The 17,688-nt window shown below is 53.3% G+C and overlaps 1 protein-coding gene and 1 non-coding gene across 6 annotated transcripts; both read right to left on the bottom strand.

Annotated features, from left to right (window-relative positions):
• Positions 1–356: 356 nt before the first annotated feature.
• SEMA4G (semaphorin 4G) lies at positions 357–15,243 on the bottom strand. 5 transcript variants are annotated; one of them, XM_066354654.1, is made up of 17 exons: positions 15,142–15,215; positions 12,911–12,972; positions 11,854–12,323; positions 11,615–11,763; positions 11,201–11,263; positions 7,179–7,277; positions 6,989–7,082; positions 6,427–6,540; positions 6,070–6,239; positions 5,818–5,987; positions 5,403–5,547; positions 5,017–5,239; positions 4,509–4,624; positions 4,196–4,371; positions 3,960–4,021; positions 1,512–2,564; positions 357–1,387 (listed from the first exon to the last, which is right to left on the bottom strand). In XM_066354654.1, the coding sequence occupies exons 3-16, from the start codon at positions 11,975–11,977 to the stop codon at positions 1,732–1,734; spliced, it is 2,538 nt and encodes an 845-aa protein (XP_066210751.1). In that variant the 5' UTR covers positions 11,978–12,323; positions 12,911–12,972; positions 15,142–15,215; the 3' UTR covers positions 357–1,387; positions 1,512–1,731. The 5 variants fall into 5 exon arrangements, with proteins under 5 accessions (XP_066210751.1, XP_066210752.1, XP_066210754.1 ...); XM_066354655.1 differs by lacking the exon at positions 15,142–15,215 and adding an exon at positions 13,087–13,240; XM_066354657.1 differs by lacking the exon at positions 12,911–12,972 and having other exon boundaries at positions 4,211–4,371; positions 15,142–15,243.
• A 1,666-nt stretch (positions 15,244–16,909) lies between these two features.
• TRNAT-CGU (transfer RNA threonine (anticodon CGU)) lies at positions 16,910–16,985 on the bottom strand. The gene has a single exon. It is a non-coding gene; the product is annotated as a tRNA-Thr (tRNA).
• Between the last annotated feature and the right edge of the window lie 703 nt (positions 16,986–17,688).

The raw sequence follows: 17,688 nt of genomic DNA on the forward strand, positions 1-17,688 counted from the left end.
CAAACAAACAAGGGGTGGGGAGGGGGAGATGGTGAGAAAAAGCCAGGAGGTAAAAACCTAGAAACCTTTGTATGCATTCTTAAAGCACTGTACTTTTGTCATGCCTGTATCACCACAATCCATGAAAAGTGAGAGCCTTAGCAAAGGCCCATGTACCTGCCCAGGGCAGCCAGGATGGAAGTGAGGATCCCAATTTTCTCTGCAAATCATTTTATGGGGAATAGAGCCAACCCTGTGGCACCTTTTCCATGGGCTCAGAAACCTGTCCCCTGGTGGTCAGGGGAAGGCCAGTTTAGACCAAGTAGACTACTCATAACTGGGGAAGAAAGGGTATTTATTAACCAACCGGGTGGAGGAGCTGAGCCCAGGCTCCCCACTGTCACATGCCTGTTCTGCCCACCTGGGGGGGGGGTAAGTGGGGGCAGTTCCTACAGAAGTGAAGCCATCTCACAATAAATACATTCATTGTGGGGTAGAGGTGGGGAGAGGATAGGCGAAGGGCAGTAAAAATCCGTGGGATTCCACGTTCTCAGCTACAAAAATAACAGCCTCACCCAAGGGAATGGGGGAGCTCAGTCAGGATTTGATTGTCCCATATGGGCCTGAAGACTTCAGAGTCCCCTGGACCCTGAAAGTGCCCGGTGAGGTAGGACAGGGGTGGGAGCCAAGCATCCAAACTCCCAGCCTCTGCCCTTTGCATAGTTCCAAGAACGGGCTTCATGTGCCAGGTGAGACATCAGATCTTTCCTCCTGCTCTTGTCTAGGGGTAGCAAAGGCTTGGTCCCCAAAAGGGAGGCTGGCTCATTGAGTGCAGTGTTGGTCACCCGTCCTAGGGAAGTGTCTGCAAGGACAGCTAAACCGGAAAGGGCTCTCTGAAATGTCTGTGGACCAAATCCAATAGACAGGTCTGAGGCAGCAAGAGGAGGCTCAGAAGGTGCATGTGAGTAGAAATTAAGCATATGTATATGAGGGACATGCCTAGAACTCCGTCTCTTGAGAGTGACCAAGGGAATGGGGGGGTGGGTGGCTCATAAGGGCAGCACGTTGAGGGAAATGATAGTCTTACCTCCCCACGCTGTTCTGTTCCCAAGTTCTTGACAAAGGTCATCACAGGGGCTGGGACTAGGGGAGAGGACTAGATAGGATGGGATGTGGCAATTGGGAGGGTACCCACAGTCCAGAGAAAGGGATGAAACAATGCACCAGAAGGTGGGGTGAGGGGCCTGCAGCCCAGCTGATTGACATTCTTCCATGTGCACGTATGAATGTACGCAGGGCTCAGGTGGCTCTTTTGGCTGACAGTTCTTGTCTGGTATCAGGACCATCCAGCACAGAGGGCTATGCAGAAGATGGTGACATTGAGGCCATCTGGACCTGCTAGCCCTGCCTAGGAGAAAGAGGAAGGGTTTGAGCAGATGAACAGAGCCGGAAGGTGGGGTCCTCTTCCCAAGTGCTTAGGTTAAGGGAACAGGAACTGGGGCTGGGGCTGAAGAACCTGAAAGAGCGCCTACCTCTGAGGAGAACCGGTTGGCCTGGGCTGCTCACAGATTGGTCTGTGGAGACTGAGGAGGGGACTTTGGCTGGGCCAGACTGGCTAGCCCTATAGGGACATCAAAAGTTGGAAGGGCCGAGAGTTGGAGGGTGAAGGTAGGGTGGCTGTGTTGGGAGGCAGCAGCCCAGCCTGGGGCAGACAGGCTGGCTTGGAAGAGCGTTTGTCCTGGGAGGCTGGGCTCAGACAGAGCTCTCGTCCAGGTGCTCTACGAGCTGCGTGTGCTTCCGCTTCTCCAGGATGCGGCTGAGCTCCTCGGCGAAGGAGCAGGGCCCTGCAGGCACTCCATTGTTGCTCTGCCTCAGGAGCACGTAGCTGTTGCCATTCATCCTGCGCAGCCGGCTAGGCAGTGCCACCAGCCCATTGGTCAGCTCAGTCGGTGGGGGTGGGGGCGGTGGAGGAGGTGGGGCCGGAGCGCCTTCCCCGGGGATGATCTGGAGACAGCTGCCCTCCAGGTCCCCAGTGCTGGCCTCCCCATCGTCACCCTCATCTTCCTCTCCAGGACACTGGCCTGAGACTGTCTGCAGCTGCACAGCAGAGCCCCCTGCCCTGCCTGCCCGACCCAGTGAGTATTTCCGTCGGTGCCCTTGTCTGCTTCCCCGAAGACAGGCCACATAGAGGAGGGAGGAAGCCAGGATGAGACAAAGGCCACCAAGTGCAGCAATGGCTAGCACATAGAGCAGCCTCACATCAGGTGCCAGCTGTGCCCCTGGCAGGGCAGGGGCTTGTGGAGCTGGGGCAGGAGTAGCTGGCCGCACCATGAGGCTGTAGGAGGTCAGCAAGGTGCGGAGGCCGTTCTCCTCAGCGTAGCAGCCATAGTTGCCACTATGCTCTGGCTGTGTGTCTGTCACCAGCAGCCCATCCACACCTACACGGTAGCCATCCTGCCCATCGCTCAGGCTCAGGCTCCCGTTCAGCAGCCACAAGGCCCGGGCCAGGTTGGATGGCTGGTCACAGGGCAGGAGGACATCATCACCCCGGAGCACAGAGCGAGTCTTTACTGGCGGCGGCAGCCCTGGCGGGAGTAGGAGACAGGAGGAGCAGTCAGTGCCTCCCAATCCCAGGGAAGGCATTGCAGATGACAAGCCAGGTGGCTCACTACTGTGTTCCCAGCTCCAAGCACAGAATCTGGAATCACGGTGACAACTGGCCCAGCTCTCTGTGCTTATGCTTCTACAGAAGGATCACAATGGCCCTTTCCTGTGGCTGCATTTCCTGCCATCTGCCGATGATGCCTAACCTCTACCTCCAGCACAGCGTTCTCTCCTGAACAGCAGACTCGACTGTCTTCCACATGCTAGGCATCAACATGGGGTCTCTTGGATATGTCACAGGAACTAAGGCCAAAGCCTCCCTCCCAAACTACACTAGGTCTTTCCTTGAATTGTTACCACTGTGTATAGCACTGCCTGTTACTCAGGTACGTAAACCAGAAACCTGGGAGTCTCCCTTGCCTCTCACTGCTGCTCACCTTTGTATCTAACCCTCACTAAGATTCTGCTTCTGGAACCTATGTCAGACCTGTTCACTTCTTCCACAACTGCAGGCCCACTCTGGTGCCCATCTAACTCATTCTCTATGCAGCAGTGGGGTGACCTTTTAAAAACACTCGGCCGATCACGCCACTCCCCTGCCTTAACATAATCCCTGCCCGCTTCTCCAGCCTCTTCTCCTGTTGCTCAAACACACCAAGCTCGCTCTGCCTGCTTTTCCCTCTGCTTGGGCGTCATCCCTCTCCATATGGCCCTCACTTGCCTGGTTAACTTTGGGGGGAGAGGGCATAGCAGCGATCAAAAGTACGAACCACAGTCTGACTGCTGGGGGCAGTTTCAAGTTCAGCCTCTGCCACTAAATAGCTGATTAACTTTGGGAAGTGTACTTATTCTCCCTGTGCCTCAGAGAGGTTGCCCCTCATGGGGATTATGACAGTAGTACCTCCCTCATAGGAGTTCTGTGAGAATAAATGAGATTGTGCATGTGAGTGTTTGACCAGTGCCTGGCACATAGTAAGTCCTCAGCACATATTAGCTATGATTAACTTTTGCTCTTCAGACATCAGCACAGTCATCAGATCTTCCATGGGGAAGTACCCATTACCCTTCTACCCTTGTCCCTTGTCATTGTTATAATTATTTCTTTTGTAACAAAAACTAGTGGAAATAATTATAATTAGTTGTGTGATCATGTGATTGCCAGCCTCCCTCTCCCAACTTGGCTGTAAGCTCTGGAAGTGAGCCTGTTCCCTTATTTATAATTCTTTCGGGCAACAAATATTTGTTGAGCACTTCCTCTGTGCCAGCCTCTGAAAGCACATTCAATACATCCATGTGCACACAAATGATAGTACTGTAAGTGCTAAGGAGGACAGACTATGTAGCCAGACCCACACACATCCAGGAATGTCACTTACCTGTGTCCCTATTGCCCTCACAGCCTCGGTTTCCTCTCTCTATATCCTGTATCAGTGCTGTTCTAGAGACAGAAGAGCAGGACTTGTGAGCAAGGGCCTTCCCAAGTGGAAGGGTCAGTGGGGCTGTTACCAACAACTGGCTCCCACTTCCCCTGCAGCTGGCAGGCCTTCCTCCTCCCCTCAGGCTCCGAGACCCTGGGCACATGGGACCCTCACACCCCACCATCACTTCCCACCTGCTCCCCTGGGACCTGTTCGCTCTGGCGGTGGCCTCCATGCAGGCATGTGTGCTGGAGTCCCAGCCACAGTAAGGGTCCCGGGCCAGGATGCAGTCATAGCAGGAGCGGTAGCGGGAGCAGCTGGACAGTGGTAGCTGGATGACTCCACTAGGGGCCCCCACATAGAGGCTATGCTGGGAGCCAGAGAGGACAGTTGGTCAGCAGCACCCCCACAGCCACTGATACACACACACACAGCCAGGGCCCAGCCGCTCCAACCCCTCCCCCTATTCTGGCAAGGTCATACTGAGGGTCACAAGTCCGGGGTTACCTGCATTGGAGAGATGACCAGATTCTCCACAGACTGCGGCTCCTTGAACACTTGTGTCTCTTCGATAATGTGCATCCCAGAGCCCAGGACCACGGCCTTGTGGATCCAGCCATCAGCTGGTACGGAAAGGGCGGAGGGTCAGATCTCAGCAAAGGAATCTGCTCTCGGACCCTGTAGTAGCCTAATGGGACCATCTTGGGAGTCATGAGACCAGGGACAGGATTCAGCTAGTAAGTAGCAGTGGGCCTTCAGGACATTGGGAACTCAGCTTGTCATGGCAGGAATTACTGAGTTCAGAAGCATTAGTATTGGGGTCAGATGTCACTGTGGTTGGTGACAGAGAAGAGCCAGTATTCATTGGGCACCAATAGTGAGTGTTTATTGAGGAACCAACATCAGTGGTCACCTGGGTTTTGTTACCAAGGGTCATTAAGGGGGCTAGAGGTCAACAGGGATCAAAGGATAGGTCAGCAGTCACCAGAGCGCTCAGGCTAGGGGTCAGAAGCACCTGTGCCCAGAAAGAGCAGGTCATAGGTGGGTCCAGCAGGTGTGATGACAGGTGTCCCCGTGAGGTGTGTGTAGCGCACACTGCGCTTGAGCAGCAGGGGCCGTCCACGCATGGGTACCACGGGCCGAGCCATAAGTGGATGCAACTTCACAAAGTCAAGGACCAGCGACGGCAAATCCTGGGACGAGTTGTAGCCTCGGCTGCGCAAAGAGTCTGTGATGCACTGGGGTGGGGGACAAGGTTGGTGAACCTCAGGACCCTCCACAGGATTCTACTACCACTCTCAGGGGTTCTGTCCTCCTGCCTGCCATCCCCATGAGGCCAGACAGGCCTCCTGTCCCAGGGGTTCTGTCTACTGAGCACTGACCCCAGGCCTGGACACTCACCGAGCCAGGCCGGGGCTCCGGCACCCCACCCTCATAGCGGCCCCAGCGCCGGGCACCATCCTGGTATTCCATGTAGGGTCCTGCAAAGACAGCTTGCACCTCGGTCAGGTCATAGCGGCAGATGGCTGAGGCCTCCAGGGTCTTCCTAGGGGTAATACATAGGGGAGAGGGCCAAGTCACACTGAGTGGAGCCTGCCCACTGGCCACCTGCCCAGCCTGGAGCCCACTGTTACCCTAGTCAAGCCACGTTTCAGGCCCACAGCGCCTCCTGTGGGTCAGTAGACCATGGATATGCTGGAAATTCTGTCTCTGCAGCCAGCCCTCCCACAGTGGATTACGTCTCATTCTCACTGACCTCTGCTCCAGCCCCTACGCTGTCCCCAGTTCCTTGCCTCCCCACTGAGCCCGCACTGACCACTGTGTGGTTAGCGTGAAGGCCGCATAGAAGTGTGTGCGGGCCGAGGTGTCAGCGTCCAGGCTGCAGACACTTCGTAGTGTCTCATACTGTGGAATGTGGCAGATGAGACGCGCCTTCAAGAAGGAGGTCCACTTCTTCTGCAGGATCTTTCTCCCTCCCAGGTCTCCCTGGGGAGGTAGGGGTACGGGGTCAGGGGCCGGGGCAGCGGTTCAGCCTCTCCACCCTTGCTCCGACTTCACTCCCACTCACCTTGCACACACGGGCCACTCGGGCCACACGGTGGCTGCTGCGGCTCTGAGCAAAGCTGCCAGAGCCTTCCTCAGCAGCACGCTCCGTGAAGAAGTAGTAAACCTTGTCATCATCACCCACCGTACTGGCCTTGCTCTCCCGCACCAGGACAGAGAACACAAACTCAGCATCTGTGGGGCGGGCAGTTCAGGTGGCTTCTAAGACAGGCTGAATGTCTTCCCTCCCACCCCACTCCATCCCTAATCAGCAATGCCCGGGACTAGGCAGGCTCACCTGGGGATTTGGGGATAGAACAGTCAACTGCCCAAGGGAGTAGGGATGAAGACATGGTCCCCTGCCCCCCACCATCCTCCTAACCATTGAGCCAGTGCATGGGTGCCTCCTCTGTCCTCAGGGAGTGCGGGTGGCGGCTGCGGCGGATGTCAGGAACGCTCCGGAATTCATACCGTGTGGCTGTGTAGAGGCCTCCATCTGAGGCAGGGACATGCCAGGCATGAAACATGTGACACACAACAAGGCACATTAACACACATGGTGGCAAGTCCTAGGAACACATCTATCCCAGGTATGAAACATGTTACATACAACAAGGCACATTAACACACATGGTGGCAAGTCCTAGGAACAACATCTATCCCAGGTATGAAACATGTTACATACAACAAGGCACATTAACACACATGGTGGCAAGTCCTAGCCACAACATCTATCCCAGGTATGAAACATGTTACATACAACAAGGCACATTAACACACATGGTGGCAAGTCCTAGGAACAACATCTATCCCAGGTATGAAACATGTTACATACAACAAGGCACATTAACACACATGGTGGCAAGTCCTAGCCACAACATCTATGTCCTTCAAACAGCATGACTCTGGAAGAGAGACTGGAGTGGGGAGGAGGGGATGCTCACCGATGATGAGGCCTGTGAAGCCACGGGCTGGGTCATAAGGACACTTCTCCTTCCCCTCCTCGAAGCTGGCTGGCAAAGTGAAGGCCTCAGCATCCTGGGGGAATGAGAGTTCAGAGTCAAGGCAGGGGCCCAGGGTCAGACAAGTATGGGGTCAGGGACCAGTGATCAGGGCTGGGGAAGGCATACTCACGATGGCTGCACAGAGGGGCTGAAAGGCGTGAGTCCCACATGCATAGAGGTGGGTGGCATTGAGCCGCTGTAGGAATCGCACGTGGTTGAAGCACTCGGTCTGTGAGACAGGTGGGGGAGGGCTGTGAGGCTAGTCTGGCTCTTACTTCTTTTTTTTTTTTTTTTTTGTATTTTTCTGAAGCTGGAAACGGGGAGACAGTCAGACAGATTCCCGCATGCGCCCGACCGGGATCCACCCGGCATGCCCACCAGGGGGCGACGCTCTGCCCACCAGGGGGCGATGCTCTGCCCATCCAGGGCATCGCTCTGTTGCGACCAGAGCCACTCTAGCGCCTGAGGCAGAGGCCATAGAGCCATCCCCAGCGCCTAGGCCATCTTTGCTCCAATGGAGCCTTGGCTGCGGGAGGGGAAGAGAGAGACAGAGAGGAAGGAGAGGGGGAGGGGTGGAGAAGCAGATGGGCGCTTCTCCTGTGTGCCCTGGCCGGGAATCGAACCCGGGACTTCTGCATGCCAGGCCGACGCTCTACCACTGAGCCAACCGGCCAGGGCAGTCTGGCTCTTACTTCTTACTCACAGGACACACAGTTCTTTCTAAGATCCCAGTGGGCCTTCTCACTGCCCAGAACATAGAACAGTCCCTGGAACTCACTGTCCTTTGGCTTCCCAGCGGCATAGATCCCCTTCCCTCCTCTCTCTCTTGGATTACAGGGCACACTGCCAGCTTCTCCCGCCTCTCCTGCAGCCTCAGTGCAGGTGCGCTCGGGCTCTCGCCGCCCAAAGGTGCTTCTCTCCCATCTCAGCAAGCTCCCCTCCTAGAGCGCCCACACCCCTTTCAGGGTGACACTGCCAGATCTGTCCCCGAGCTCCAGCTCCCTCTCCACCCAGTATCCCAGACACATCAAACTTACCCGGTCAGAGAGCAAGCTCACCCCCCCTTTCCCTAACCTGCATGTTCCCTCCTAAACCTGTTTGTCCCGTCTTTCCCTCCTCTCTTCCTCCGTGCGTCCTCAGTCCAGAAACCAAGTCATTGTTGCTCCTTCCCATTCCCTCACCCCCACTCAGTCCTGCTCCCTGATTAAGTGTCTCTTTGTCCTATACGTCTCTTGACTTGGTCCATTGGTCCATTATCCCCCCCACTGCCCCGACCCTAGAGCAAATTTCTACCATCACCTCATCCCTGAACCATGGCAGAGAATACCAGACTGCTGTTCCAACCCTCCACCACTCTTTATAAAACACGACTCATTTATTCAGTGAATTAGGAATACGAGCGCACAGTGTACGATTCAAAAGGTACAAAGGGATATGTTGTAAAAAGTCTCCCTTTTTTTTTTTTACCCCATTTTCCTTAAAAGGAGAATGCTATTACCATTGTTTCCTTCCAGAGATAGTCTACCAATTGGCACACTCTTGCAACCCACTTTCCAAGGCATATTTTAAAAAATGTAAACCAGATCATGTCACTGCTATATTTAAAAAGCCTTCGGTGGCTTACTAGAGTCCTGAACATAGGGTCCAACATGCTCCTGGCCCTGCCCCTTTCTCTGGTCTCACTCACCACACTCCAGCCAGATTGGCCTCTGCACATCAAATGCCTTAAGCTGCTGCCCTCTTGACTTCTTCACCTTGTTAATGATTCCTCCTCCTGCCTGTTCCCTAGGGTTTGAATCCATCCAGGCCTCTGTCATTCTACTCCCTCACTGGGTGCCGTTCTTGGGCATCCAACCCTCCTCTCTGCCAGCCTGTTCAGGCCTCCTAACTCTGACCCGCACAATGGCCCCAACCTCCCTACGCCTTTCCAGCCTCCAGACCGTGAATAGTCAACCTTTTTATACCTATTGCCCACTTCTGTATCTCTGTTAGTAAAATTTTCTAACCACCCACCGGTTCCACAGTAATAGTGATTTATAGAGTAGGGAAGTAACTTTACTTTATAAAATTTATAAAGCAGAGTTACAGCAAGTTAAAGCATATAATAATAATTACTTACCAAGTACTTTATGTCAGATTTTCGCTAAGTTTGGCAGAATAAATCTCTATAGAACAACCTACTATAGTTAAATCTATCTTTTTATTTATACTTTGGTTGCTCCGCTACCGCCCACCATGAAAGCTGGAAAGCCTGCTAGTGGGCGGTAGGGACCAGGTTGACTACCACTGTTCCAGACTTTTCATTTTAATCCATCTAGTGTGGCTGGGTAATATTTCTATAGTAAGTAATGTTTCCTTAGGATGTTTATATTAAGGGCCCTGGCCCAGTAGCTCTGTTGGTTGGATCATTGTCCTGATACACCAAGGTTGTGGGTTTGATCCCCAGTTAGGGCACAAATAAGTGGAACACAAATAAGTTGATGTGTTTCTCTCTCTCTTCCTTCTTTTCTCTTTAAAAATAAATAAATAAATAAAAATTTAAAAAAGATGTTTACATTAATAAGGGCAGGAGGTAGAGAGAGATTCTATTGTCAAATAAGATGGAAACCACAGGTAAAAATCTGCCTTTACTGGGGACTTCTCAGAGCTATAAGGGTGTTGCTGCGCATTAGTGGGACTGAGCATGCAGCATTTCCCAAACTCATCTGACCATTAAATCCCTCTTTTGAAAATTAATGTTCCTGCCTGACCTGTGGTGGCGCAGTGGGTAAAAGCGTCGACCTGGAACGCTGAGGTCGCCAGTTCAAAACCCCAGGCTTGCCTGGTCAAGGCACATATGGGAGTTGATGCTTCCTGCTCCTCCCTCTGTTCTTTCTATCTCTTTCCTTTCTCTGTCTCTTTCTCTCTCTGTGTCTCCTCTCTCTAAAAAGATGAATAAATAAAGTGTAAAAAAATAAATAAATTGTAAAAAAAAATTAAAAAAAAAAAAGAAAATTAATGTTCCTCAGAACATGCTATGGAAAATGTCTGTCTACCCAAAGTGTGGTCCAGGGACCCCCAGTGCCAGCTTCACCTGGGGGCATGTTAGAGCTGCGGAACCTTGACCCTTACCCAGAGCTACCGAGTTAGCATCTGCATTTATAACAGCCACAGGTGATTCTTGTGCACGTTCAAGTTTAAGGGTATCTAACATATCAAGTGGTGAGGGTGCCCATTGTCACAGAGTAAAATCCAGCCCCCCAGCCGGGCGTTTACAGCCTTCCGTGACTGGGCCTCGCAGCCCCATTTTCTGTCCGTGCGCCACCAGGAGGCGACCTCTGATGGAAGGAAGCTGCAAGAGGCACCTCTCTACACACAGCTGTCCCAACACCGTCCCTCACTCACTGAATCAGAATCCTGCGGCTAGTGGACCTTGGGAATGTATATTTTTAAAAAGCTCTCCAGATGGATCTGTTACATAGCGAGACAGGAGAACCCTGCAGCACTGTTTTTTTAGTCAGAAAGGGCTAACAGCCTGACCTGTGGTGGCGCAGCGGATGGAGCGTAGACCTGGAAGTGCTGAGGTCGCCGGTTCGAAACCCTGGGCTTGCCTGGTCAAGGCACATATGGGAGTTGATGCTTCCTGCTCCTCCCCCTTCTCTCTCTCTGTCTCTCTCCTCTCTCGCCCTCTCTATCTCTCTCCCTCCCTCTCTCTGTCCTCTCTAAAAATGAATAAATAAATTAAAAATTAAAAAAAAAAAAAGAAAGAAAGGGCTGACACCTGACCAACACCCTTCTGTGGAATACTGGGTACTTGAGCTATTCCTTGACCAAAGCCTCAATTTTTCTCATCTCTAAAATGCAGGATAATACTATTTCATAGGATTATTTTAGAATTAGGTGAGATAAAAACTAAGAGATTAATTATTGTTATCAGGATTGCTATTTGGGAGCCCAGAGGAAATTAAGATGCCATCATAATCCAAGCTAATAGGGCACCAGATGTTTGGATTAGAATTGCTGTGCCTGGGGCTTGCCACTCCAGAAGCACTTACAAGTTTATGTGGTTGCTGCAACAGACTGGCTGCTCATTACGTCTGTCTCGGTCTGTGTTCCCAACCCTGACATCCCTGAGGAGGAGGGAAGGAGCTGGGGACAGGACAGACCACATACCTGATTGTTTTTCCCTTTTTGATGACATTTACTTTGCATCTCTGGGGAGGCCTCCCAGTGGATCTGGAGGGCGGAGGGGAGAAAGGCTGATGCATTGACCCAGATACCCCTGCTTTTCCCCATTACCTGTGGGGCCAAGTGATAGGACCCCCAGGAACTGGGGAGATTGGGGTGGGTGTAAGTTCCGGGAGAAGCACGAGGCGCAGGGGAACCCGGGCTGGGAAGGGCGGCGTTGTCTGACGGGGACTAGGGTAGGTGGGCGTTGTCTGACGTCTGACGGGGACTAGGGTAGGTGGGCGTTGTCTGACGTCTGACGGGGACTAGGGTAGGTGGGCAGGATTTCCAGGGAGTGGAAGTCTGGGGAGCTGGATGAAGCCGGAGACCCTCTGGGCGGCCCGGGTTCCAGGGGCTGACCTCTTTATGAGCCCCATCTGCTATGTCGTGGGCATTGAGAGAGAACAGGGCGCCCCGGGCTCCCACCAGCAGCCTTGCCGAAGCCTCCTCCAGCAGCAGGGTTGAGTAGTTCTGGGCCGGGCCCTTGAAGTGCCGCGTTCCGGAGAGCTCTGGGGAGAGCAGGAGCTGTGATCTCAGTTCTGGGGCTGCCTCCCCACCCTCCTGCTGCCTTTTGAGATTGTGGGAGAAGTCAGTCTAACCTTCGTAGGGGACAGTCATCCGCGGGGTGGCATCTAGTTCTCTGGATGGTCTCCGTGGTGAGGGTCTGGGGACTGCAGTCGCTGTGAGGAAGCTCAGGAGGAGGGGCCAGAGCCTCCCCCACATCTTCTTAGGAAAGCCCAGACCAACAAGACCCCCAAGGGGAGCCAGGGCCAGAGTCAAGGGGATGATGGAAAGAACAGTCACAGGGGGCAAGGTCCAGGGAGGTCACTTGGAAGGTCAGGAGTCATGGGGCCAGGGAGGGTCCTGGAATTGGGGGGACATGGAATCATAGGGTTGTATGGCCATGGAATCCCAGGTAAGAGGTCAAAGGATCACATGCTGCCTGTCTGTATCAAATACAAACTCCATGGTGAGAGGGAGCTGTGTGGTCATGGAGAGGTTGTCGGTCACTGATGGGGTTGCCCTGCCTTGACAGCAAGGCTAGTCCTGGTTCTCTGAGGTCTGGTTTCTGAAGAAAAAAAAAAACAGGATAAAAGCTCTTAGGTTTGTGTGTGGGTGGAAGGTAGATGACATTGCCCCCAGACTTCAGGAGGTACCGAAGGGAGGAGGCCAAGCATCCACAGAACTCCCACGTCAGGATTGACTCAGTCACTCCGATACAGGAAGTTGGGTGGAACTCGCCTTCTTTACAAAACCCTGCACTTCCCCCAACCTAAACCCAAGGTAAAGACCTCTGACAAGTCCGAAGCTTAGCGAGGCTTCCATGACAGTGGAGCTTGGTTCTCAGGGAGAATGCCTTCTCCTCCCAACAATGAGACCCAGCTGGGCAGCAGCTGCCCTTGCAGCCTGAGGGGGTGACTTGTGCGGGAAGGCCTGGGCAGAGACGTTTAATGGGCCTTTGTTTATTTTGTCCTGTTTTCCCTTTGTTCTTTCTTTTCCCTGGCCTGAGAGCTCCCTCTGGAAATTCTCTTTCATTAGACACTTCTCAGCATTCCTTTCTGAGGGGGTGTACCTCTCCGTCCTGTCCATTCGAGTCTGCACTGCACCCTCTGGCTAGGCATCTACACATGTCCCTACCTGCACACAGGTACTCACAGGCACTGGGGTGCGGGTATCTGGCTCCCCTGGCTAAACGAGTGTAATGTCTGTGCAGGAGGCTAGAATGTGCAAGACCAGTTAATTGAGACACAAGCAACATGGAAAAGGTGAACCATGGGATTCCTGAGCTCTTGGCCACTTCCCCTGGCATAGCTTGGAGACTGTTCCCATACCTGGACCCTCCTTCAAGCCAACCAGCTGGGGAGCGGGTGGGGTAGGTTGCAGGCCTCCTCTGAGCCCTTAATAGGCCTGATCTCCGAGGCGGCTCCTGAAGGCTCCCTGAGCTGGGCTAGGTGTGGAGAAAGCCTGACCCACCCAATCTCATCAGATGCCCAGAGATAGGGCCAGGGGGGTCACACTGGGCTCTCTCTTCCCTTCCAGGTCAAATATTAACTATGTGGCCTTGAAGAGAGGGGAGGGCCCAGAAGCTGGCCAGAGGGAGAACAGGAATTTGGAGCATTTATTCAAGAGGTAAAGGTCACCACTGTAGTGGGCAGAGCCCAGAGGGGAAGAACAGAGTATGAGTAGAGAGAAGAGGGTCACTGGATCACAGAAAGGAAGGGCATCAGCTACTGGTTTAGGGGCTGTGGCAGCAGGAGGCCCTAGGCAAACTGCCCATACTCCACACTTTACTGTGGAGGCACACCTGTTTACCTTTGGGGCCTCTTATTTGCTTAGTACAGAAGGAGGGGGAGCTCTGGCTAGGAGGAACCAGTCCCTAGGATTGGGCAGAAGGAACACACCCCAGGTCAGAGCAACCACTCAGAGTGTGATGCCTGGCACACTAATACAGGTTTACACAAGAGTCACATGTCCAGAGGGGGTGATGTGCGTGCAAACAGGTGCACACACACACATGCATAGGAGGGCTCTGAATACGTCATGCACACACACATTCACAGGAAGGTTTGTGCACACATATTCACGTAAAGGTCCTACCACTTGTGTTCATATGTATTCACATGTAAGGTTGTATTCAGCAGGTCACACAGCCTCAGAGGTTGACAAGGAGGGTTATAAACCCATACAACATGTGCAAATGAAGGACTGGACACCCCTTCCCAGGAGGGTCCTGCGCATATACACATATGTGGAGGGACATGCACACGAACTCCATACAGTGGCTCAGGCATTGTCATGTTCCCAGAAGGGTCAAGTCCATGTGTGTTGACAGTCCTCAAACACACAATTACATCTACACAGAGACAAGCATATGTACACACAGGGGCCCCCTTCTCACTGCAGGCTTGGAGGCTGCCAGTGACCCTGGACGGTGAGATGAAAAGCAGAACACCTCCCACCCCAGTGTCCCAATTCTAAGGCCAGAGGCCAAGTACGTGTTTGTGTGTGTGTGATGGGGGGAGGATTCTGACCTCAGATGCTCAAATGGGATGAGTGCATGGGTCAAGGCTGCTCTGCAAGGGAGAAAGGAGGCCCCTAGTTGTAGCAAAAGAAAGATGGAATGGCACTCTCCTACTCCCATGTATACTGCAGGTTTAGATACGGGAGTGGGGCCTGAGCTCTCAGCCCCCTTTTAGCCTCTTGGGAGAGTTGGCGGGGCTAAGGGGCAAACAAGACTTCAAGATCTCCAGTCCACCCGCCCCCACTGCCCCCTACTCCAGTTCCATAGTTTGGCTTTCTCCCACGGCCAGCCCCCTGGACTCTGATCACCTTCCCACTAGGCAGATCCTAGGGTAGATAGAATTGAGGGGGGACTCCCCCCCAGTGTAGGACCAGCAGGCTTTCAACCGTCATCCTAGACGTCCACCTGCTTAATGTGGGAATATCTCCCTCACCCAGGAGGATGGTGGTCTCTCCGGGGCTGAGAGCCCCTCCCCCGCTACCTCCTTTCTCCACCATCTCCCCTCAGGTTCTCCTTTCCTCGGGTCTAACCTCAGTCTCGACTGCTGTAGCTCGAGGACAAGCTCTCCTTCTATCCCGCCGAACGCCAGGAGACGTGACCCACATCCCGGGGAATACTGTTCGCCACACGGCCCCCCGCCCTGCGCTGATCCCCGACTCCGCGCGTTGGCGGGTCTGAGCCCAGCGCGGCCCCAAGGCCTGGCACGCGCCCCTCTACATCCTTTATGAGAGACCGGGGGACTCGGCGGTAAGAAAGGCCTGGCTCAGTTAGGTGGCATGGATGTGGGGAAGGCCTGGCCTGGCCCCCGCCCCCTTCTTCCCCCAGCCCAAGCACTGCCACCGCCCTCACTCCCTGCCTTTCTCACCTGTGCGCTCGGATCCCGGGCCATGGAGACAGCGACGCGCAGCAGCTCCGGGGCCCCGAAGCACCAGCTGCAGGATGAAGGGGCCGCGGTCAGAAGGGGTGGGGGGTGGAGGCGGAGCTGGGGGTGGGGCGGGGGCCTGGAAGGCGGGATGGGGAGGCGGGACCGACAGGGTGGGGTGCCGAAAAGGGCGCTGCTCTCTCCTTTCGCGTTCCCCCACCCTGGCCCTATTCAGTAGAGACCGTTTAAGAAGGTCAAGGCTCAAACAGTCATTCGGTAGCTGGCGCTCCCTACTCCCGAGGCCCGCGACCCAGTACTGCCCTCTGGTGGTGGCCTCATCACCCTGATGAGTGCTTAATGGCTTATAGCCCAACTTCTTTCCTCTCCAGCCCTAGGACCCCTCCGATTTTCCTCCTGCTAGACGTGCAAACTTGTTCTCTGAGGGCTTAAAACTCTTCCAAAGCAAGGGCCCGAGGCCCGTCCTCACTTCTTGCACTCCTGACATGGCCTTGTGATCTCTGCCTAGAGTGCAGAGGGCCACAGTACTTGGAGACCAAGGGTTAGAGCAGCTCTGAATACAGAACATGGTCTTGATTCTCAGCTCATTGGTCCTTCAGCCTAAGGTTTGGGTGTGTGAAGGGGGTCAGGCCTGGATGGCTTGACCAGAAGTGCACACAGAAAATGCTGGTTTTTTTGTTTGTTTGTTTTTTCCGGATAACATAAGCCACAACCATATTTTACACATAACTGGAGGGCACCTACTTGAGGACTGGGCCACTCAGACACCTGCCGTCCCTTCCAGTTCATCCTGGACGTCTTAGTCCAGATCCTTCCATGAACTCTGCCTAGGTAGTAAAATATCCTCTTTCCTAGGCTCAATCACCTTACTCAGTAGCAATCTAGGAAGCCCCCTCAGAATTAAGTCCCCAACTCCTTTAACTAGGGTGGTCCTCCCATGCAATCTTCGGCCCTTCAGTTTCCCCTTAACTCATTCCCACTGCCTATTACAGACCCCTCTAGGGTTTGACTCAAACCTGAGATCTAGCCATGACCTGGCCTGATCTTCCCTCTCATCCACGACAGTATTGATATAGACCCCAAAGCAGGACCAAATGATGAAGGCCATGGCAGAACTGACTCATGCATGTGCCTAGGAGTCTGTGCTCTGGAGGGACATAAGGTGGGGGAACAGAGGGGTGAACACTGGCCGTAGCCGGTGAACAAGATTCAAGAGGCCCTGTCATTATTTAACTTTCCTTTTTTTTCAGGCACCGTCCTGTTCTTTTTCTGAATTCCCCAAAGCCTTTTGGCACTTCCTCACTTACAATCTTGTAGTATGGGCTGCTATGTGTGACTAAACAGCAGGGCCCACATCCCACTTCCAACTCCCCCAGCATTCTGCAAATAGGATGTGTGTATGTGGAGGGGGAGGTGGCTTGGGAGAAATGCTTCAAATGTACACACACATTTATAGTGTCCAGCTTCACTTTATTTTTTTGTATTTTTCTGAAGTGAGAAGCAGGGAGGCAGAGACAGACTCCCGCATGCGCCCGACCCAGATCCACCCGGCATGCCCACCAGGGGGCGATGCTCTGCTCATCTGGGGCGTCGCTCTGTTGCAACAGTAGCCATTCTATGCCTGAGGCAGAGGCCATGGAGCCATCCTCAGTGCCTGGACCAACTTTGCTCTGATGGTGTCCTGGCTGCGGGAGGGGAAGAGAAAGAAAGGGGAGGGGGAAGAGTAGAGAAGCAGATGGGCGCTTCTCCTGTGTGCCCTGGCTGGGAATCGAACCCGGGACTTCCACACACGAGGCCAATGCTCTACCGCTGAGCCAACCAGCCAGGGCCCACTTTATTTTTTTAATTATATTTTCATTTCATCCTGAGGAATTAATAGCCTTATTTTATAGATGGAAAAGCAGGCTTTAAGAGGTTAAATAACTTGCCTTGATATTATTGTTTTTGTTTTTTTTAAATATTACTGTTTTTACAGAGAGGACAATCAGTACTGGGAAAGCCTGAGAAGAGGGGAGCAGGCTAAGTCTGAAGGGGTATTATTATCGGAGCAAAGGCAGAAACGTGTAGGCTTGTGTTGGGGAAGTAGGCAGATGGAGGACATGAGAGGAAGGTGAGTTGATTTGATGAGATTGGAGGGTTCCTGGAAGGTAATGAGAGGAAAGTCAGTAAGTAGTATGGAAGAGACTACAGAAGAAAACTGAAAGAGCTAAGTAAGAAGGTCCAAGCTGGGAAGACAGGGAAAAATATGGCTTAAAAAAAACCCTCCGTAGTCCTTGTGGGAAAGTGGGTTGGGGTGACAGTGGAGGAGGGACAGGAAGACTGGTAGTCTCATAGTAACACAGCAGAGAAATTAAACTGCAAGGGGCCTCCGTGGGCACAGGGACACAGCTCCTTGTGTTCTCATGGAACTCAGCGTCGACTTTCTATGCTTCAGGAGGTGACAAGTAGGCCAAAGTGACTTGGTGGTAAGTAGGTTCAGTATCCCGCTCACCTATGCTATAAGGAGAAAGGCTCTGATGGTGACTCAGAACC

Source organism: Saccopteryx leptura, chromosome 13, assembly GCF_036850995.1.
Source record: "Saccopteryx leptura isolate mSacLep1 chromosome 13, mSacLep1_pri_phased_curated, whole genome shotgun sequence".
NCBI classification, from domain to species: domain Eukaryota; kingdom Metazoa; phylum Chordata; class Mammalia; order Chiroptera; family Emballonuridae; genus Saccopteryx; species Saccopteryx leptura.

What these genes read in the sequence shown, in the direction of transcription:
- SEMA4G (XM_066354652.1), bottom strand. Translation starts at nt 11,977, where the DNA reads ATGTGGGGGAGGCTCTGGCCCCTCCTCCTGAGCTTCCTCACAGCGACT. An exon ending in GATGACTGTCCCCTACGAAG is followed by an intron (nt 11,764 to 11,853) that starts GTTAGACTGACT and finishes TGCTCTCCCCAG; the next exon opens with AGCTCTCCGGAACGCGGCAC. An exon ending in CTTCACAGGCCTCATCATCG is followed by an intron (nt 6,541 to 6,988) that starts GTGAGCATCCCC and finishes TCCCTGCCTCAG; the next exon opens with ATGGAGGCCTCTACACAGCC.